Source organism: Scatophagus argus, chromosome 9 (assembly GCF_020382885.2).
Source record: "Scatophagus argus isolate fScaArg1 chromosome 9, fScaArg1.pri, whole genome shotgun sequence".
In the NCBI taxonomy this organism is placed as follows: Eukaryota; Metazoa; Chordata; class Actinopteri; family Scatophagidae; genus Scatophagus; species Scatophagus argus.
The window spans coordinates 2,192,812-2,216,338 of record NC_058501.1 but is presented as its reverse complement, the minus strand read 5'-3'; the positions used below and the strand labels follow the sequence as shown (position 1 = coordinate 2,216,338).

Sequence of the window (23,527 nt, the reverse complement as noted above, 5' to 3'; positions counted from 1 at the left end):
CTTCACTTGGGGCATCCAGACCAGTCCAGGATGTACCCCGCCTCTCGCCCGTAGCCAGCTGGGATAGGCTCCAGCTCCCCCGCGACCCTGACGGATAAGCGGTATAGAAAATGGATGGATGGACTTGGGGCATCCACCATTTTCCAGCAGACTATTGTGGCCTCAGAATTGGAGGTGTGGCCGTTTATCCAAACTGCTTTACACACAGCTGCAAACCATCCTGGTGATCACTAGAGCTCACAGGTGGATAAAGGCAGCAGGCTCACATCATCCACAAACAGCCGAGATCCAGTCCTAACACCAGTGTACTTCAGACATGCTCCAGATGTGCCTTGAGATTCTGTCCATAAAATCATAAATAAAATTGCTGACAAGGCACAGCTCTAGAGGAAAAAAACACAGAGAAGATTCTGGACTTGCCTGACAGAATACGGACAAAGAAATTGAATGTATAAAATACGGACAGAGCTTCTGAGTATGAAAAGTGAAGGCAATGTTTCAGAATAGAGTTGCCTACTAAGTTTAGGCAACTCTCAATGAGAAAGCTAAGATAGTTCTCAGATCCAACCACTATCTTAGCTTTCTCATCTAAATATGGTCACTTGTGGCAGCAAAAGATAGCAAGAGCCATAACGCCAGACTTGAGGCTTCAAACTGGTTGTCCACAAACCAACAGGTGGCAGCTCAGTGGGTTAACACTCGAGCACAACTCATACACCAGTTATACGGGGACAAAATGGCTAGTAGCAAATGCTACAATGACATGACGAGGAACATTGTCATAATATTTTGCCAAGTCCACTAACATATGTACACTGCACTGGCAAACTCCCATGAACCCTCCAGCATCCTCACAAGGGAAAGCTCTGTAAAGAGCTATTTCATCACCTGGATGGAATCAGCATCGCTCCTCTTGAAAGCGAGGTTCAAACTGGCTATGTCTCTTGTCCTAAGTACACAACACGCTGCTCTGGTGTCCAAACACAGACGGTGCAATTTCTTGACATTAAAATTGTAATGGATGCAAAGCAATGTATTTTTTGGGACTAGCTCCTTGCCTAGGAACAAAAAAAAATAGAGTTAAAAGAGTTAGTTGTGTGCTGCACTTGGCTCTACTCATGCCCCCCAAACTACTATGGTAAGACAAACTCTACACAAACTATTCCCATGGAAGGCTTTCCTATATAATACATGTAACATAAGAAGAGCCTGAGAAGTGTTTCACCTCTAACATGTATTTTGGTTATGAATGACCTGCAATAATCTTTATTTGAATAAACGAGTTTAGTTATTTGACTAGAGTAGGCCTGTTAAGGTTTTTTGAACTGTGATTCTGTTCAAGTATCTCTGTTTTGTTGTTAGATATAAAATGGTTGTAAAACGTATTCTCGTTTTATTTTATTTTATTTAATTTACATGTTTTTTCATATGCTGGCTCCAGCAATAATAATAATAATAATAATAATAATAATAATAATAATAATACAAAAACTAAAACTAAACAAACAAATGGTCACGAAAACTGACTGAAAATATTGGAAATAAATAAGAAAAATACACCCAAGCCTAAAGTTGTAGAAAAAAAAAAAAAAAAAAAAGGAGTCAAGTCGAGGTTGAATACCAATACATCAGTTAAGAAGAGGAGAAGGAATATCAGATTAAGGTAATTTTGCAGTTGTCTGCATAATGCGTGCAAATGAGGACCGACTCTGACAAATCACCCACTTCTCATATTACATTAAAACAAATGATATCTCCATGATCATTATACAAAATCATTTATTGTGCAGTTGGGAGCAGGAAGGAGAAATCATAGTCTCTCTTGCGGGCTGGAAGCAGCAGTTCAGAAGGCTGATGGCCATGTTTAATGTTAAGAATTTCTTTCATTCTCACCGCTCCACATGTTAACAGCACACAGTTCTGAGCGCTGAATGTGTTTATTGCTGAACACATTTCACAAGTCTTTGCTGGTGGTGGGGCCTGTCTGATTAAGTCATGGCCATTAGCATCATCACCATTAAGCTTGTGATGGCACAGGGAGTCAGCCTGCAGACGTTTATGGTACCCATGGGACCATGTGCCCGCGAGTATGAGTGCTGTGGGAGTCAAAGCCTGAAAGCAGTGCTGATAGATAAGCTGTTCAGATATAAAACACAGCTGCGAAATGGTGTCAGCAGATCTGCTCATTCAGAAGGAAAATTTAAGACACTGAATATCGGTTCATGTAACGTGAAGCTGAATTTAAGAGTGGAGAAATACAGCTGCTGTGTAAGGAGCATGCAATAAAGGCAAAATATGTTCTTCATACTGAAACCAAATTCTGTTTTGATTTAATGGCAGGCCTGTGGGTCTAACTGTGATTATAAGTTATGTAATACAAAGAATACTGTCATTAAATACATCTGCAAATATTAAAAAAAAAATCTATAGCATCTGTGAAAAACGCCATTTACCTATTATGGATAGGAGATCAATAGCATTTTAGGGAATCCAAATCACATGCACTAACCAAATTTGAATCATCATCAAATCCTTATTAGGTTTAGCTTTCAGCATCAAACAACTATAATTCTCAAAAGATCTGAAAGCACCTTTAGTTATGTCAGAAGGCAGACACACAACAGTTTTGAGAGATCATCTAATTAATGTTCACAGAATGTGAGCAAAACACGAAAATGAGCTAAGATCATTGATTTAACATATATGACGTAACATAATAAAAGGTAGTCTATGTACTGTTACACCTTATTTTGTACAAGGTACTTGCTACAAATACTGGAGAGCTTGATGCAAAATTAAGTTAATGTCCTTAAAATACTGACATGGTGCATGAAATTATGGAGGGATAAAATATTAATTTGGAAATCACTGCAAAGATGAATGCACAGAGGGGACAGACTGGCAAAGTGACATGGTTTCACAATTCAACGTGGATTCAACCTTATCCCAGCAACTAATGCCGTTAAATCAGTGTGGTGAAGTAAAATTTACAATATTTGTCCGTGAATTGTCATAGAATAGAAATACAAGTACCAAAAAATAAAATTATTCACATAAAGTACAAGCTCACTATATAGACAAAAGTACCCAGACAAATCTCTTTATGGAGCTGGGTCACTTACTTCCAGTGAAGGGAAATCTTAATGCTTCAGACATTTTGGACAATGCTATGCTTCCAACTTTGTGGCAACAGTTTGTTGAAGGCCCTTTTCTATTCCAGCATGACTGTGTCCCAGTGCACAAAGCAAAGCTCCATAAAGACATGGTTGGATGAGTTTTGTGTGGAAGAACTTGACTGGTCCACACAGAACCCTGACCTCAACCCCATCCAACACCTTTGGGATGAACTGGAACGGCCAGGCCTTTTGATCCAACATCAGTGCCTGACCTCACAGGTGCTCTGTTGCATGAATGGGCAAAAATTTCCACAGAAACACACCAAAATCTTGTGGAAAGCTTTCCCAGAAGACTGGAAGCTGTTATAGCTTCAAAGCTGTCTAATTATTTAGAATGTGACATCATTAAAGTCCCTATTGGTTATTGGTTACTTTGCAACAACGTTTCAGGCCATCTACTCCTTGTGTTTTGTGCATATGTTTTGAAATCCACTTGTTTCCTAGTCCCAGGTCCATCTGCCTCACTCTACTGTTCCCCTCCCCAAGTGTGCTTTCTGTTTAGAAAAGGTTTTTTTCTGTTCTGTTCTAGGAATCACATACCTCCTTTTTGTTCATGATGTTGTGCCATTGTATTCCTTAACCTGTGACCTGCCATACACACTGGGGTGGGTTTGAAGTACCTGTGTTGGAAAACAGCAGCTCTGATGCCTGAGGCCATGGTACTCTGGAAAACTGTGGATGTTCCCTTAAATGGGCAATTTAGGTTGAGAGTGAGTTGTTCCCAATTGAAGGTGTTCACATATGTTGCAATCTTGTTAATGAGTAAGGGTAAGATGGAACATAAGTTCACAGGCAAGACTGATGCAGCATAGACAGTATATATAGCATTATACCTATCTGGCATGGTGAAGAGGGAGCTGAGAGTAGAATTGCTGCTCCTTTGCCTGAAAAGATACGGGTAAGGTAGTTTTGGGATTTGATAAGAATGCCTCTTGGACACATGGGTGGAGGTTTTCCAGGCAACTTGAGGAGTTCCCAGGCAGACACAAGACAATACCGATGGAAACATATGTCCAATCTGAACTTAAAAGATTTGGGATCACCAAGGTATGGCAGGAGGAAGTATTTAGGGGGATGGGAATCTGATATACTTTGCTTAGCATACTACTACTGCAAACAGGAAACCAAAGAAAAACCAAACAAAAAAAAATAACAACAAAAAACCAAGAAAATAAAACACTAGATAGGAAATAAAAAATAAATACTTAGAGAGGAAATAAAAACACAGTTTGCAAGCATTTGCAAAATGATATACGTGTCAACTGACTGTAATTTTGAAGCTATAACAGTGCCCACTCTCCTGGGAAGGCTTTCCACAAGATTTTCGAATTTTTCTGTGGGAATAGTGTGGTCAGGTACTTCTGATGGATGAAAAGGCCTGGTGCACAATCTCCACTCCAGTTCATCCCAAAGGTGTTTGATGGGGTTGAGGTCAGGGCTCTGTGAAGGCCAGTCAAGTTCTTCCACACCAACCTCCTCCAATCATGTCTTCGTGGACTTTGCTTTGTGCACTGGGACACAGTCATGCTGGAACAGAAAAGGGCCTTCCCCAAACTGTTGCCACAAAGTCGGAAGCATAGCATTGTGTATGAGAGGACAGCTAGTTCGATGAGTTACCATTTGCACATTAAGCACAGGCAGGAAACAGTGGAGACAGCGAACAGGTGATTATGCACCATTAAGTATGTTAGTATGCACCACTGTGATGACTGGAGATTTGCGACAAAAGGTAGGGCAGGTCGACAAAGTACTGACAAGAGAGCTAAAAGTCTGCTACTGACAGTGGTGTATAAGATGTGCCACTATTGTTAGACATTTATTATTGACCCAAAATTCCTGCTTAAATCAGAAATATTTTAAAGATTTCAATGATGATTTCGATTTCACAGACTTGCATTGGAGCAATCCTGCTGTTATTTCTCAGGAAGGGCCTCAATGGTTAATGTGAGCTGACAGCCATGCAAATACCAACAGGCTGGAATGTTCTGGAATGGTCTCGGTCTACACAGCAGATGTTTGACTGTAGAACACGGTACTCCTCTCACCAGGTTGTAGGAGGCAAATAATGTGTGCATGTGTGTTTCTCTTAGTTTTGATCTGCATGACCTACAGCAGTTAGCAATGATATGTGGTATGAGTAGGGATTCCTAACCTGGGGTTCATCACCAGCCGTCTGAAGAAGTACGTCCAGGTGATATAGTCCATTGCGTCCTGTTTGGATGAGATGGTTCCTGCAGCAATCTCAGCATTCAGATGGTCTGACAGGACACTGAGGAGGCTGGGAATACAACACATGCAGTATGACAGTTATCACTAATTCAATTCACTTCTGTAGTCACTTTGCGTAACACCAACGACGAAATGTTATGATGAAGCCTGATTGATTACATATGCATCAATATGTACTCCACTTTACCTCAGACACACATTGTACCGAAAAAAGTACGAGGACAACTGACTATTACACCAACGGGGACTCTAATGACATCACACTCTAAATACACAGACAGCGTTGCAGCTGTACAAGTAGTTATAATACGCTACAAGCTCCACAAGTCAACCTCTGGTTGATCACATCCACAGGGCACTTGAACTTAGAATTCATCAGAAGTCATAACGATAATGTTTCATGACTGTTAATAGAGTTTATCAGAAATCATTATGTGTATTCATGAGTGTAGTCTAAATCATCATGAATGCATAATAATACACTGAGTGATCCGTAATGCATTATCATGCATTATGTATTTTTTGTCTCTTTAGGGCTGCATCACAAAGTGCTCGTTCAGAGATCAGATCTCTGAACGAGCACAAGTTCTGTTAGTGACAGCTTAAACACTTAACACCACAAAAGTTAAATAAGGACAAGCTGGAGCAGTATGCAGGTGTTCCATTTATTTCATTCACACTTTTTCCCGATAGTCTTACACTTGTGGGGTACGCGCCTAATTACCCTCCTTCAGCCGTTGTGTTTGTTTGTCATTATTTCTAATTCAGGTCAACATTTTCCCATTTGTTATGCTGCGGTGGTTACGCTAAATGCAACAATTAAAAATTAGCTGCTTCCCAATTTATCGTGGTCAAGTCTGCCCTTGGTATCATCATCAGGGATGATGCCTTTCAGGGACTTCTCACCAGTAACTGCTGCTATTTGGTTATCCAACTGAACTGAATTAGAACCCCCCCCCCCCTCCTGTTAGTTCTTCTATGCGTTACCGCAATTTTTGCCCCCCTGCCACTTTAAAGTATTTTTTTTCTTCACCATTGCTATGTGAATATGTGAAAATATCAAATGCAACATGAAAGTAATGGGCCTTGTTCAAGTTGGCAGCCCCAGTCCATTAAAAAACATGTGATTCATATCAGATTAGTTTTGAAATGCGATTCATATCAGATTCCTACAGCATGAATCTCAGTTTGGACGGGCTGGCAGCTTCAGTTGGACTTCTGAAATGTCTTTCGTGTCATTTGCAACTCAACACATCACAACGTCAAATCCAGAGAGACAACAGAGCATCAGAGTGGCTGGGTGAGAATCCATGTTGCTAACACAGAGACCAACGGTCTGTGGACAGACACTGAAATAAATTGTCTGCTTCTCAACTGTTTGGAGAGCGAGATGGTGGATCTCCATTTCTCATGTTTCAGTGTTGGAAAGCCATGCCACCAACATATACTTAGTAAGTAGCGCCTTTGTCGTTACCATAGCAACTCACGCAGCCAACCTTGAGATGTGTGGACAGACAAACCCGATCTGATCACTTGAAAAAAAACAGTGTGTACAGTCTGCCTTAAAGAAACTAATTTAAGAAACAAATCGAATTTGCCCGCAGTCTGAATAAATCATTAACGGTGGTGTGAATATCTTTCCCACCTTTCCCAAAGTAAACCTACTACTGTTTACTAAATAAAGCAATTTGAGGGTGCTTTTTGTGCAGGTGGGATTTGCATTTACAGCCACAGGTGGGCTTACAAATGTTTGATGAATACTATCTTGCTCATAAAGGAAGTATAGATGCATAGATTTAGAACTTGTTCTCTGCCTAGTTTGGTAAATAGGGTCTCTGGTCTTTGCCCAAACAGATGTGAAAAATCTCTGTAACCACGACAACAGACATGTGATCGTCACCTGGACTCAACAGGAAAAGGCTCATAGAGGAACTTCTTGTAGAAATCCTTCTTGATGTCGTGGACAAGGATAACTGCTTTGCCCTGGTCATCAAACTGAGGCCGGCCTGCTCGCCCCATCATCTGCAGAACATCTACACACACAGCACATACAGAACGTCACACAAGACTCCCGTTCCATCCCGTGTTCCACTAGTCTTTAAATAGTGTTGTCACTTGATTTATATTCCAGGACTAAACTGAGAGGCTCTTTCCCTCCAAAATTCAGATACATGTGATTAATCAAGTGAAGTAATAAAAAGCCTCATATACAACTGAGTCAGTTTAACAAAACTGTCATGACAACAAAAGTAGGAAATATCCTCAGTTTTAGGGATAATTCATTAATTACAGTACATTGCTTACATTACGTAATTACAATGTGAACTTCTGTTATGGTAGAATAAATACAAAAACTATGTGCAAATGAGGAGAAAATGATGGACGCAACTGTGTACCTGTAATGGGGTAGTCCACGTAGCGCCTGGATTTGCCATCATAGTATTCAGTTCCCTTGACGACCACCAGGTGGGCGGGGAAGTTCACCCCCCACGCCAGAGTACTTGTGGCAATCAAAACCTGAGAATGACAAGAACTTACTGCAATGGAATGACATAGGAGCAAACTTAAACTATACAAGAAAATTATCCAAAATGAAAATAAAAAATAAATAATAATTCATATGTGATGTAACTGTTTTAACACAGATATGATAAAGAAAAACTATAGCGTAATAAATTGACTTTTCTTGTGTTGTCTGTATTCCTCACAAAAAAGAAGTCCTGATAATGTGTCTACAACATGATCCTATAAAAAATGTAACTCATGTGCTTCCTGTATCCCCATATTCGTAGTGACACCTCTGACATGTAGAGGACAGTGTTTCTTTTTGCTGACAGCCCAGTAAAAGCTTTATCATTATTGCAATAAAACGTCATCAATCAAATTGCGCAGCACTATCAAGGGTAACCGCGGTTATTTACGGGTAGGTCAAGCAGCTGGTGCAGGAGCGCTGTGCAGGAGGAGGTCGTACCTGGATCTTACAGTTGACAAACAGCTCCTCCACAGTCTTTCTGTCTCTCTCGTGCAGGCCTGCGTGATGCATGCCGATCCCAAAGGCCAGCGTCAGCTTCAGGTTGGAATCTCTTACAGTGGCAATGATATCCTCGATCTATGGACAAAACAACCCTGTGAACTACACCAAATATGTCAAGACTGGGCCCTAGTTTTCTCTGTGATGTGAGTTAGCAGAGCGATGCAAATCCAAAGGTAAAGGGTCTGAAAAGGTGCTGTTACTTGAAGGAATAATTGATTATTTTGGGAAACATTCTTCTTTGCTTTCTTGCTGAGCGTCAGATGAGAATAACTCTCATGCCTGTACAGTAAATATGAAGCCACAGCCTGGTGCTAAAGACTGGAAACAGTTAGCCTAGCTCTGCCCTAAGGTAACAACATTCTCCTACCACACATCTAAAGCTCACTAATTAACATGTTGCATCTGGTTTGTTTTAACTGTGCACCGCCAGAAGTCACAACATGTTGTGGCATTACAGGTGATACTCTATATACTATACGGATCTAATGTCTTTCAGCCAACACCAATGGCTTCTGGGGTGAAGGACAAAAATACGTTAAACCCGTCCTGCAAGAGTAAACAGAGACGGGCAGCTTCTGTTGTCATTATTTGTTTTCTTTGTGTTGACTTTGTGTTGACAATGTAAAAAGCTTGAAAAACAGTAACAGTAAAGTCATAAACATCAAAACAAAATCATCAATAAAATCTGTTATCAGTTCTTTTCACTGTTCAGCTCAGCATCTCAGTGTTCCTAAAGCAAAGCATCTGTATGACCAAACAATCCCCCTCTCCCACCCCCTTTCCAAAACTGCACGTGTCCCACAATGATCAATGACTAATCAATTCAAAAATGGGGTATGAGGTAATAATAAGCAAGAGAATGGGAAAGTATGGAAGGTAAGAATCCCGCCCTGAGAGAAGGAGCAGCAGAGGGAAGAAAGAGCTGTCAGGTCGGAGAGGGGGATTTGGGGCAGGGGGTGACCCCCGGTGAGAGTTAAGCAGCTATCGCCAGAAGCCTGTCAGTCAAACAGCAGGGAGCTGAGCTGCTACACGGACCAGCGCGGGGAAGCAGCAGGCAGCAGCATATATCAGCAGAACACACACAGAGGCCAGGGACGCTCTGTGCACACACATATAGAAACTAGGCCTCTCTTATAAGACGGTACATATTTGCATTGAGACAAGGTATCTGCAGGGTTCAGCAAAGCAGATCAGGACTGTGTAATGATTCCATATGTATCATTTGAAAACTTGAAGTACAGCTGAATTAGCAACACTATCCCAGGTATACGGATGGTAAATAGAGAGGGAGATGACTGAGATCATTGTGAGGAAGTGATTTATTTCCCTCTAACCTTTTGCCATTTCTGCAAAATTCTAGAAAAGATGAGGCATTTGCTCAACTTGGATAAAACTACAAAACAAAGGCATTTTGTGCAAGACAGAACAAACTATTGGCACACGGCTGAAAGCTCAGAGATGCTTAGCCATTTCATTCTTTGTGGAAACTGCACAATAGCATGCCTATGGCTCCAAGCATTTATTATACATTTTAAATCTCCATGTAGCATATTTAAGATTGACGAAGACAGATTGAACTACAGCTCTCTCATCGATTTCAGCTCCCGAGCAGCCTCTAATGGGTGCAATGTGTGTTACAATCCCACGAAACATATTTGTATCTGAAGTTTGTCCTGAGGGTGGCACAACAGGGAAATTATTTATTTTATTTTTTTTTGTGCAAAGCTGACAGTTTGGTGGTACAAGAATTCAGGAATTGTCCAAAAATAAAAAGGGTTCATCCTTTGCAGAGCGCGAATGAAGCCAGAAAATTTTCATGGCAAACTGACCATCAGGTTTGGATATTTCTTTGGCTTTATGGTGGAGTCTGGGCTCCAAGACATGTGAATATGCACAGCTAATTACATAGGAATCTTAACTATAATTGATCGGGCTGCCTGTCACTGACCAAAATGTTGGACATATAGACAGCCCAGCAGCATTGCTACTCTTCACACATAATGACTCAAAAGTTTGAATCTCCTTAATAATTACACCACTCTATGAAAGCACATGATGGTAAAATCAGTTGACACTGTTGTAATAACATTAGCACACTATGAACCCAGAGGAGTCATTTGCTCCTGTCTTGAACTGATCCTAAGGCATGCACAGACAATATAATGGGGGATGACACAGACGTTTTCCGGCATAAGATGGGTTGAATTCCATCTGTAATTACACTTAAACCCGCACTTAAACAGAAAAATGGAGCTTCAGCACAGTTCAGCAAGAGGAGGAAGGAGGGCAAAGAAAACGGTACAGAAGTAAAGGAAACATATAAGAATGACAGATACATTTACTAATATTTGTACCAACTGCCATCAGTTCTGCACAACCCTGGCTATGGGGAGGTCCCTAAATTTGATGATGCTTCCCACGGAGCTTAATAGCTGCCGACATGACCCAAGGACAGCGTGGAGCGATAACTACTGATGATTCAAGTCTCTTTTCTTCAGCTACACACAAAGTGTATTGAGCTGTGAGCGCCACCAAAACGTGAGCGACCCTACACTCAGTCCTGCGCATGAACACATCCTGTGTAGACACAGACGCTGCCGCTCTGCTAACATGCTGTTCACGCTACGCCTCCTGTGCACACATCCTGTTAGTTTACCTCTCTCTCGTCCTGGTGCAGCCACTGTTTGGGGTTGTCCTCTGTAGCCAGGAAGGCAATGAGGTCCAAGGCAGTCAGTCGAGTTTGCCGTCGTGATGACACAAAAATCAGCACTGGCTTGGCTGGTGAATGGCTGCGTATCGCTGTACAAATAAGAAAGATTCAACTTAGTTTTGACATAGTGGGTAGAAATGAATTTTGGGGAAATTAGCCAACCACTGCAGTAACTGTTTCAGAAAATGTTCCCCATCCCTGTATGTGGTACTCTGTCCCAAGCCCATTGGCTCCTATTGAAATTTCCTTCATGAATTTTCACAGATATCTCACAAATATACAGCATAGTTTTCAATTTTTTTCAAATTTCATTTCCTAAACCTGCCAGTCACTGCGAACAAGAGGAAATATCACATTTAGACTATATTCAGCAGCAGAATAGTACACATTTAGGTCTATAGTGAGTATTTGTGGCAGCAGGATCTGAGTGGGACTGAGTGAAAAGAAACTACAGTTTGTGCGTTCATGGTAATGTAGGAACATGTCACCCAGAGCAACACTGTGACTCAGAGATGTGTTTTTAGTTGATTCAGATTTGTGGACAACATGGAGTCCTTTAAGGCTGTAATGTAGATCAGCAATATACAGAGGCCAATGAGAAGTCATGTGGTTTGGGTCAAACAGCTCTGTTAAGCAGATAACATTTTATTTCTTGATTGATTTATTTGTACAATTTGCTGTGGTAAAAAAGTATTTAAAATGACATTTTTTTAGAGACTTGATAAAATGTTAAAATAAATCTTTATCTATTATGTGATGAGAACTTAATAAAAACAGGATATGCTAAAATATATATCCTTGCATTCTCACTTTTTAGCTGCCAAAGGATCATGTAGGATCATGATGTTGTATGGATTCAAATTCAGAAAATCTCAACATGTGGAGTGTGAAGTGTAACAAAGGATTTCAGGCTTCCCTTAATTTATCTGAAATACACAGGATTAACTAAGCATAACAGAAAACATTCAATAACTCTGAAAATGTCGAAATAATCTATGCACAGCGTTAACTTTTCCTACATCCAGCTGCATGGAAAGCAACAGACAAATCTGCTGTACATATGCAGAAACGTGCACAAAGCTCGTATAAATCATGTGTACAAGGTGGATCTGGAAAGATACCTTGGAAGGTTGGCTTGTTCATGCTGGCCATGCGAGGGCAGTAGTGTTGACCTGGGAAACCATGGATGTGAACCTCCAGCGGTACGGGGCGAACAGAAGGACGGAAGTTAAACAAACCCACCTGTTATGAGGAGGGGAGGGGGGAAGAGATTTAATGTGAGCAGCTGGCATCATGAAGGCCCATCTGGCTGTAATGTAAACTGTCTGTCGCTGTCACTGAGGCACTGAGGCACAGAGCAGCAGGTCACCGCTGGACTCTGCTGAGTTATGCTTAACCTTTGATGTGTCCGCTGTGTTTACTGTGTGATAAGGTGGCATGGCGCACAGTCTAAGTGTGTTATAGGATGTTATGAAGAGTGTGCCGCATTATTAGGTGTGTATTGTGGTGAAGTTGCTGCATGAACACACATCTTTAAAAAAAAAAAAAAAAAAAGCCTGCATTGGGCAGCCACAAATCTAGAAGCTCAGTCCAAAGAGCACACAGCAAGTCAGATTTATGGATGGCAGACAGCCAGTTGGGTTTGTTAACACTGTCTTTCCACAGCTCGAGCAGCAGAGCAAAGGTCAAGCTACAGTGTTCTGAAATATGTCTCTGATCATGCAAAACTATAAATATACATGCAGACATTACCAGAATCTCATGATATATTGACCGGTAGCACTTTTATATAAAATCTTCTCGAAGCTTAGCCTTTTTCAGAACAGACCCACAAGCCCGACAAGCAGAGTTGGACTGATTTTTTTTCATATCCTAAATCAGATCTGGGCATTTTACGGCCCGCGGGCCACATACGGCCCTTTGGGCATCCCGGTCCGGCCGCGGTAGGTCAGTCATTAACGCAAATGTATTTATGCTGTGCATGCAATAAAACCGTGTTGCTTTTTTCGAAAAGCCTGCCGTTTTTATTATTTACGTGTGGACACACGTATCTGCATCTGTCAGCGTTAATTGCCCAGCCCTGTCCTAAATATAACTTCTTGAAAGAGAAAGAGAGCCTGACTGATAATTCATGAGGCCTATCACAGCCATATCGGTGATGATGTACATGTTGTCCAATATGGACACTTTATTTTATTTCTTTTATTTATTTATTACAGATTATAATGCAGAAAAGGTTTGGGTAATTTAGAATTTAAATTGTTTCCCTGAGCCAGCCCCTAACGGTGCAACAAAGACACCTTCAAATGGAGCCAAGGGCAATTCTGTTTTAACACAAAAGTAAAAATATTACCATGTGGGGACTGCAGATACTAATTCTACATTCTACAAAATACGTGATGAAAATCTTTATCCCGTTTTGATCTCAACTGGTAAACAGTCAGATCTGAAGATATTAAAGAGTGAATACAGACAGCTACAATCACAAGATGCTGGTTACAGCAAACAGAAAGAGTGCTCTTACAGTCACAACGCATGACGTTAACATAGCAAGATATATATAAGGTACATAAGAATGATACATATATAAGACTATACCAGTACTCTGTTTCGATGTATTTTTTCACTTTGGCTAACTGATAAAGCTTACATGACCCTTTGTGGAGATGCGCAAACTATGGGCATTCAGTATAAAAATTCATTTGGATGCTTCGAGCCAACAGGACAGCTCAAGTATCCACACGGCTGCAGTCATTCCTGATCATCAGAACTCCAGCATGGGGTCGAGACACAGACTGCAGGCGATTATAGAGATGAACTACAACACAGACTCCAGGCCAAAAGTATCTGTTGATCTTAATTGCTGTTATTACATACATTTTATACATTCAATCACATAAGAAAAGACGGGCAACAAATGAACCGTAAAAACCACTGAGCTAGACAAAGACTATGGTTTCTGGCTGGCTTCACTGCAGCAGTGTTCTTGGCATGCAAAGCCGCTCTGACTATTGCTGAAACAAGGGAGCTTATGAAGACGATCCCTCCATCTGACCAAAGAGTAAGGGGTCAAAAGGTAAAAGCGATACAATGACAAAGGCTAGAACTGCTGTATGTTTTGGTGCCATGATGGATATCTGACCTGTCCAATTCCCAGCCAGTCAGCGAGGTCTCGAGCATTGGCCAGAGCTGTGGACAGACCGACTACTCTGACGCTCTTTGAGGTGTGAGAGGAGATGAAGTTGGTCCTGGACACAATGACCTCCAACACCGGACCCCTGTCCTCACCTGAAAACAGACAACGGTACAGTCCGCTCAGAAGGTTTTAGTGTTTTGCAATGCTCAAATTTTGATTAAAGGATATCAGGCATCTGAGCCACTTGCATGTTTGTAAGCACACACATTGAGCTGCACAGCTGCCATCTTAGATTGAAAAACTTTGTTTGGACACCAAATCCAATTTTTCAGAAAAAAGGCTGAAGAATGTTTTAAGAGACTATCTAGTCTTCAGTTTCAATCTGCAGAAGTGTTCAGGCAAAGCAACAGAAGACATTTAAAAAGAGCTTAGGTAGGATGGAGGTTATATACAGTTCTAGTCAACACAGTATCGTCACAATAATTTAAGACCATGTCTGAGGTTGGTTGGTTTCTTTAAGCTTCTGTCATTATCAGGATACTAAAACTATATTATTGGGCTCAGATTTTTCTGCCTTTTATGTGTCTCCCATCGCTGGTATGGGTTCATAGCATCACTCCTGATTGTGCCAGAGTTTGCACCAACCCTAAATGACTTTTCACATCGATATTCCTCTTTCCTCAAGGCTTCTTGACAGTTCCCCCAGTAGAAAACTTTTAAATAACCTTGTGCATTGTTAAAGCAGGCTAAGCCAACATCTTTGCTGGCCTCGCCCCCTTTAGAATTCTTTTGCCCTTGGTGACGAAAACACTTCTGATACTCTCTGAGAGTTCCCTTGACTTTACCGTTGTGAAAACAAGAAACAGGGAATAAAGCTACCACTGATTGGTTAATTCAAGTCATGTAAGCCGCGGCTGTTTATAACAGGTGAGTCTAGTCTAGTTCTTATTAAAAAAAAATGGATTTGAATTCGTCAAAAGGTTGTCAATAATCTTTGCTCCTATTACTTTTTGAATTGTTTTGCCTTAAGAATGTCAGCCATTCATACAGACAGAGTCTTACCCAGCAGGTGGATCTCATCGATGATGAGAATGGCTACTTTCTGAACATAACTTCGATTCTGCCAGCTTCTGCTCACTCCATCCCACTTCTCTGGTGTAGTTACGATGAGGTCAGCCTGCATTATCGCTCTCATGTCTGGAGTCACGTCGCCGGTCAGTTCCACCACTCTACACACATAACAATAAGGAGGCACTTTAGCTTGTTCATTTCTGTCATTATTTTTAAACGTGTCATCCAAGTTTACAATTTACTAAATAAATGGCCACACCTGGCCAAAACCCTGTGCATATCAGCAGTTATCGCCAATTCTGCCACTGTGTCACCTACTTGGTGAGTGTAGTGTCTCTGTTTTCACTTACTTCTTCCCCAGTTTCTCTTCAATCCTGATCTTCCAGTCCTCAATCCTCTCTCTGACCAGAGCTTTCAGGGGCGCGATGTACACCACCTGAACACACGGTGACAAATTAAAACATTTCACGTGAAGACATACTGGCAGGTTTTCTTATGGACAGATGTACGTTTGAGCTATATCATCACAGTTTCATGTTGTCTGACTGTGTTTCTACAACATCTTACTTAGGTTTAGGGGTGTTGTGATAACTGCGTATTGACTATAACCATGAAATAAAAAAAAAAAAAAAAAAAAAAAAACTGATACAGAAAGCTTGAACTTTTAAGCTAAATTTCCTATAGCAGAGTCTGATTGTCCTCACTGCAGCACAACATGGCTGAGCAAGAGATATGAAATCAATTATTGGTGTTTCCAAACAGTGATTACACAGTAGATCATACGTGACTTTGTGAAATTCAGAACATCCGAAAATGAGGGTAAGTACAATACGGATGACATGGACACAGCTGAAAATCAGCTGAAACCTGACTATCATATGGCTGATTTCCTTAGATAATATAAGATCTCCTTTATCGTCCCACAGTGGGGAAATTCACATTGATAGGGCAGCAAAGCGGATAGTAAAAAACAGAGGTAGGCATCGATAGCAGTTAGCGGTTTTCTTCTGATAGGGGAGCTGAAAGACCTACAATACAACCCTACCTACCTACAACCCTACAATAAACTACAGATTACAATCATCTGTGGTGCTCCCTGAGGCACAACCTCTCAAGTGGACCTTCACTCTTAACGATGCACTTTGTGGTTGTCGGGAGATATTTCATTAATTGAAATTAGACAAACCTTAGAGGTTGGATACTTGTTGAAGACCCTGAACATGGCCATCTCTGCTGCAATGGTTTTACCAGAGCCTGTTGGGGCCCCCAGCAGGACGTTCGTGTCGGTGTGATACAGCGTGTGGAAGATCTGAGTCTGGATGGGGTTGAAGTGTGTGAACTTATACAGGCTCTCATACTGCCGGTTACCCAGAGCTGTCACCGGCAACGGCTGTAGGTCCAGCAACTCTGAGAGGGAAAGAGGAAGAAGATGAAACTGGACTCTTTTAATAAAACTACATTTATGGCAGCAAAAGTGGGGTACATCAAAAAAGAACAAAGCATCTACACCGATCAGCCACGACATTAAAACCCCTGACAGGTGAAGTGAATAACTTTAATCATCTGTTTACAATGTAGTGCTCTTTGGGGAACCTTTATGTTCTGGCAATCAGATGGTGCACCCATCTAAACATTGCAGAGCATTTAGATGCTTTTCTGCACCAACTTTCCTGACTCAAACGCTCATTATCAGGCTACTGCAGAGCTTCATGGAAGAGGGGGGCATCTAAAACATGTGGGGCAGGGGATCCCAAGCCATGAATGGGTAGAATTCTCTAAGAATAACCCAGGGCACCAATAGCAAGTCAAGATTTACTGGGCTAAATGCCAAGAGAGGAAGTACAGATGGCTTCACACAATGGCACTATGACCTAGGCAGTCACCACGGCTACATATAAAGGCAGATTTCAAACTAGTGTAAGCAACTGACAAATGTTGACTGCACTGTGCCTGAGAAACTGTCATGTTCTGCAAAAGCTCTGTTTGCCATTTATTGCAATAGCTTCCATGAGGGTAGAATTTTAACTAGTCAAAAAAATCATTTTTTGAGATAAAATAAAACCACACTTCATCTCGCATCTGATGGGGCAAAACATGTAGGAGGACATGGAGATAGGTTTCATTAAAGTGATGAGCTTCATTATTTTTACCAGCTCAATGACTCTGAACAAAAGCCCAACTAGGACTACATTTTAGTGATAATTGCAGAGTCACAACACATATGCTTGATTTGCTATTAGTTTTCACAGGCTTAAATTTGTTGTAGCTCCACCATCAGGTCAATCTGCCCCCAATGTCAGCTGACATTTGGCATAGGACTGGACTAATATGAAAGATCTGGTTTAGTTTCACGCATCGGTAGGCAGGTTTCATGGCAGAAAGAAGAAGAAGAAACAGAAGAAACAAAAGACACAAGAAAAAGAAGACTTAACAAATACAAATTACGATTAATGAACGACAAACATAACTGTTCAGGTCACAAACACTGAGATATAGTGCTGTACACCATAGTAAGGAAACATATGGACTACAGCATGCAACTGAGATGAAAGTAATTAGTGAATGAGAAAATGTTGTATCCTGCATGAGTATTCATTTTGCACTTTCACAGCATGCAATTAAACCATAATGATGAATATGCAGGCATGAGAATGACACACGGTTGTTCAAGTGCCAGCCATTCCACCTCTGTGCAAAGAAAGAGCAAATCAAAATAAAGGTTCATCAATGACTCGACCTCATTCCGCTTCTTCAAGGTCAACACAAAGAAAAGTATTTTATTAGAGTGAAAACTGAAGGCTGATCAAGAATGAAGTAAAGAGATGTGGTAAATGTAACAGGACAGAGATGGAAAAGCTTGTTTCATCTGATCAGTTGTTGAGTACACATGGAGCAATGACTGTTCAGAACAACGCTTGCCTTTAAAGTTAGAAAATCTAGCAACCCCTAACATCTGGCTTTTGTCTTCAGCCGTGAAGGGTACAATCTGTATTCATTCCCAGGTCAAATACAGGTATTCATAAGCTCCAGCTCTGATTGGCTGTGATGTAAATATGGCACCTGGATAGACACTCTCTATGAAGAAGGTTCAAATTCTGGAAGATGGTGTGTAAATAGCTTTAGATCTGTCTTTCAAGCAGCGCTCAAAGATCATTCAACCAGCGTTTAAGGTAAAAGATAGAACATAAAGTAACCACTGCAAGATTGTCACTGGCCTCCATGTTGCTTTCAAGTGTTCCCTGGTTTTTAGTGCATTTGTGACATGAATGTGACACACACTTGTCTGTCAACTGGCTAGTTTAAGTGGGTTTTCTAGCTTTTACAAAAACATATTTTTATCTAAAAATATTTTTTTTATCTTTTATATATTTTCATATATATAAAAATATATATAACTACCTAACAGAGAAACACGCTGCAAACGCAACACAACCACATACAGAAATGCTCGACAAGCAGCGCATACAAGAGCAGATACACATCTGTTTATTATTAGCAAAGTTAGCTACTTGTCAGCGGCGTCGGAAAATGAGTTAACATGTACGTCTATTTTGATAAGCTGCATGTATTTGCAGCGCGTTTGTCCGCAGACCAAGATGTTTTCTTCATTTGCATCTGTTTTCTGAAGCTGCATTGCTCTGAGCTCTCTTAGCCACAATCATTTTCTCTCTCATCCACAGAAATAGAAGAGAAAAAGAGTAATTTTTCTATTTGTTGTACTGTCACAGTGTCTGGATAACACTCCCGCTCTAATGTTATCGATAATTGCCCACATGTCTCATACTTGAGTACTTTGAAGTTAGCATCCTGGTGTACTTGCCAGCGTTTCCATTTAACGTCAAACATCAGATTTATTTTTGTTACATGTGTATAATAGAACCTAGCAAACTGAGACTTTTATAAGAGTCTGTTTTATTAATGTAAGACTGGAAACGCTGGTCAAACGGCGCCTGTGATATGATCTCCTCTGCGCTGTAGGGTTTTTCCCAATAGCTGCTGTAATTGTGTCTGTTCTTTCTGAGGGGAAATGTGGTCAGAAATAATATGCTGGTTCCTTTCTTACAGTCTGGAGGAGTGAATGAGTGGAGTATGGGAGGATTAGATGCTTTTGTTCTCCAGTCCAGATGGGGTTTTGATGTCTCCACGCAGGTTCCAAACAGCTAAGACATTTTGTCGTGGTGAGCCGACTCTTAAATTACAGTTGGTGTTTTTTAGGGAAAGTATCTTGTCGCTTATGCCAGTATTCGATTTTTATAAAAGCTTTTGTTTCTTTTTCACTACACAAAACATGCTTCATCTGTCAGCCTTGGGAAATCCTACTTGATGCCTGTGCTAGTTTAGTCTGAGAATTTATGGCTAATTTACTGCAGTAAAACAAATTCTCATGAGACAAAGAAGCCCGTCCCACATCCCTTGGGAGTGACTGTACAGCTACAGAACATTACTACAGCAACCGGCCTACGTCCAACAATGAGCAGGCTGAACTGGCTAATTCACATGTGAGAATGGTGTGAGTAACACAAGAGTGAAACACCACACTGACATGAAAACAAGTGAATCTCCTCCTTCAGTCAGAAAAACCACCGTCTCGTCCACTGTCTCGCGTCAGTAGCCGACCACATCGCTGAGATGCTACTTTCACAGCCCTGTCTACCTCATTGAAAATTTAACTTATTATACTATTAAATGGACATATGATATCATCTCCTGTTCATCAAAGGCCCCTGAATTGAATCAAACCAAAACTTTGACATCAGCTAATATTGTGTCCAAAGAATCAGTATAATATCATCACCATGATGGAACTGGCAACTCACACTCCTAATTGATGGTACTGTAACAGACTTACCAGCTAAGTATTTCAAATTCAAGTCAAGTCCCTGTTGTTGCATCATAAATGTGTGTTTGAGTGCAAGTGTGCGTACCGGTGTGCGGGGGATGCCTCTCGGGTAGGATGAGGTTCTGGAAGTTAATGATGCAGACAGCCTCGGCCCCGAGCCAGCGGTCAGACACTGCCTTGATGTAGTACTGGGAAGGCAAGGGCTCAAAGATAGGGATGGTGAACACTATGTGCTGAGGCTCTGCTGTTATCACCTGGAGGGAGGAACAGACAGACACACACACGCTCATAAACGTACAGGAAACACAATCTCACATCAGACGTCATGTTCTCTTTGAGGAACATTGTGCTCGTATCAGCCGTAGTCCAACTCAGAAAAAAAACAAAAAAACAAACCTGTTTCTTCTGCAGGAGGAAGTACTCTGAGTGATAGATGTGATCATTGATGGGGTCCTCCACCCACAACCACCACGGCTCACCCACTGACCCATGGACCTGAATCATCGAGGGAAAGAACATTTCAATCGGACACCCTTTCAGCAGCCATTAGCGGCGGCGTTGAATTCATGACGGGAGGTTAACAAGCAAACAAACGAAACCACTGAAGATAAACGACCCTAACTTGCCTCAAAGGCCTCGTGCTGTCTCTTTTTTAGGATATTTGCTTAAGCAAACTGGTGTTTAATCAAAGAATCAGAAACACACACTGGAAACCAGACGCAGGGTCATATTTGAGCACAGGAATACTGGTTGGTTTGTGGGTGCTTTATTTTCTCTGTGTGTGAGAGGACTATGGACATGAGACACTTTTTACCTCGTCTTTCTAAAGTAGACACGATGGGGACTGTTAATATGTCACACGTCTTAAAGGGACTTTGGCATAATATACAGAGGAAGCATTTGTTTCATTCAAATACTATTATGTATATCCTTTAAAGCCTCGTCACAGGCACAGAAACGCAAGCTGACTGCAGAAGTGCAATAAGGTTGTCTGACATTCAATAACTGCGGTTGGATAACAGTTTGATGAATTGTTTACAGTCTAATAATCTGTGTTTGTATTGATTTCTGACTGCGGCTGATCAGTAATTAATGGCAGCGCTCTGCAGTAAATGGCTGTTCTTTGTGTCCCTGTTTTTAAATTCCATTCCTAAACATGATGTGCCTGTTGGTGTCATCAATGACGTTCTGAGCAAACCCTGTTCTCGTTGTCCTTTCTTAGTTCCACTTTATAAGTAACATGAAAATGTATTCATCCCAAAGCCAATATTTCTTTGTATAACATGACCTCTTGTCAGTGTATTCGTAGATTTGATCTCATAATTAATTATCACTTATTGTCACTATGCCATTGGCTTTGGTTTTAGTAAATTTGTATTTCTCAAAGGCCAAAGTGACCTTGTCCTAAAAATGATTTATTATGCCCTAAAAATGTGATGTGTGCATTTGCTTCCTATCCTGATAGGAATAAAATCTGAGGCGAATGACAGCGCGCATCTGGAACGCTTGCGGGGTTATGGCAGCGTGTATCATAGTGCGTCAGTGTGGTCTGCTTCCTGGGTGCCATCAGGGAGACAGCTCATGTGTCGGTACATGTGTCCAGGCTCTGCAGCTGGATCAGGCCTAAGCCAGCCGGTCTTCCGTTACCACTCTCCCATGATTGAAGCATGCATTGCTAATCGGACATAAACATTCATCTTCATATTCAGCCCTGCTACAATGAGCTTCCTATTCCACTCAGATTCCATGAAAAACTCTGGACTAAGCTTCCCGTTATCCCCTTTGGCCTGTCTGCCCACTGAGGTGGGACACACTGGCGAGGGCCTGGAGGCACTCTGGCTCTCAAGGACAGATGGAGATACCACGGCTATAAAAACAAGGTGGGAGGAGCTGATCGTATTTTCTCCACCGTGATCACGTGACCACGACTATGATGGCGTTTCATAACGACGCTCTCATTTCGTCTTGTGTAATTATCTTTAAAGTTAGTAAGATATTTTTTTAAAAGCTCAATAAACGCATGATAAAATATAAAATAAAATCATGTACTTGATTGTGATGTTTGCCATAATCAAACAGGCCTAGAAACACGGCAACTGTAAAATTTACCTTTAGCTGTCACACTGACGAAAAGTCAAGTGCTCGGCTGTGGAAAGTGACTTTCAGTTTTACTTGGAATCACTTTGAACATGAGGGTGCATCATTAGACGTAATATCCTCTCCTTTCATTCCACTCCTGCAGCAATCCTTTTCCTGTCTGAGGTCTTTGTGCCTTTTGCTCACTTGTAAAAAGCCAATTAGGAAGCTGGTTACCAAGAAATCAGCTTTCTCCAGGAGAGCTCTAGCTGGATTGAAATCAGGTTGATATAATTATATAATTTCCTGCAATAATTATCAAAACCAGGTGTTCTGTGTCCATGATATTTATCTCAATGCTGACAGATGGCTGTAGACTAGTTACTTGACAACAGTAACTGCTGTGAATCCAAGCTGCCTACAGCTTCCTTTCTGAGTCATCTACCTGGCAGATTTTGCTTGGAAGGATTCCCACAGTTGCTGACAATAAGACAATTTGTGACTAGCGCTCATTCTATTACTGTGGCCTCTTTATGCCAGGTCACAACACAGATACGTCAGATACTGCCAGGCTACAGAAGGCAAATGCTCTCCACGGCGGCTGCACCCACTTGACTATACTCAAAGCCTCTCGACCCCGTCTCACCTCCCTGCTTGAGGGGTACTTTGATTTTAAACCCACCTGATACAAAAGCAGTTTCATTTAGGGTGCTCACAGATTCTGTTTATACAATATGGGTGTCAAGATTTTGATTCCAAATGAGAAACTGATCAAATGAAAAAAAAGCATAAAGTATTATGAATGCATTATAATACACTGCGAATGCTCCCATAACAAATCGTAGATGTAGTCTTCACAGGAACTGTAGGGTGTAGTTATGTGTGTGAGAAAAAAAAAAAGCTGTAAAAATTATGTCTTGGGAAAATCCAACAAACACATTGAAGATTATAAACTTTCAATTTAGGTTTACTGTCTCAAGCTGTATCTGATATAAAGACGGACAACAGCAATGGTATGGTGTATGTCGTGTATTTATAACCTGGTCATTCCAGCGAAAGTCAGGCGTGATGATGAGACGAACACGTAGGACGGTGCGTGTGATTGGCTGGATGCTGGCCTCCATTGTGATCGCAGGGATCTGGTGGACGCACTGTTTGACTGATAACCCGACGTTAACGTGGTGCAACATGTGACCTGGGAACAAAACACCAGTCATTAATGCACCATAATGACGAGTCACTCTGACGGAGTGCG

General features: G+C 41.2%; 1 protein-coding gene across 1 annotated transcript in view; it reads right to left on the bottom strand.

Moving 5' to 3' along the window:
• Positions 1-23,527, bottom strand: part of ascc3 (activating signal cointegrator 1 complex subunit 3) — a 136,195-nt gene that overhangs the window by 17,873 nt on the left and 94,795 nt on the right. The window contains exons 22-34 of the mRNA XM_046400567.1: positions 23,313-23,467; positions 20,593-20,691; positions 20,282-20,450; positions 16,543-16,763; positions 15,707-15,792; positions 15,348-15,514; positions 14,292-14,437; positions 12,271-12,391; positions 11,096-11,238; positions 8,377-8,514; positions 7,802-7,922; positions 7,306-7,438; positions 5,329-5,454 (exon numbers count right to left, since the gene is read on the bottom strand). Coding sequence (XP_046256523.1) covers positions 5,329-5,454; positions 7,306-7,438; positions 7,802-7,922; positions 8,377-8,514; positions 11,096-11,238; positions 12,271-12,391; positions 14,292-14,437; positions 15,348-15,514; positions 15,707-15,792; positions 16,543-16,763; positions 20,282-20,450; positions 20,593-20,691; positions 23,313-23,467 — 1,825 coding nt within the window. The remainder of the gene's footprint in view (positions 1-5,328; positions 5,455-7,305; positions 7,439-7,801; positions 7,923-8,376; positions 8,515-11,095; positions 11,239-12,270; positions 12,392-14,291; positions 14,438-15,347; positions 15,515-15,706; positions 15,793-16,542; positions 16,764-20,281; positions 20,451-20,592; positions 20,692-23,312; positions 23,468-23,527) is intronic.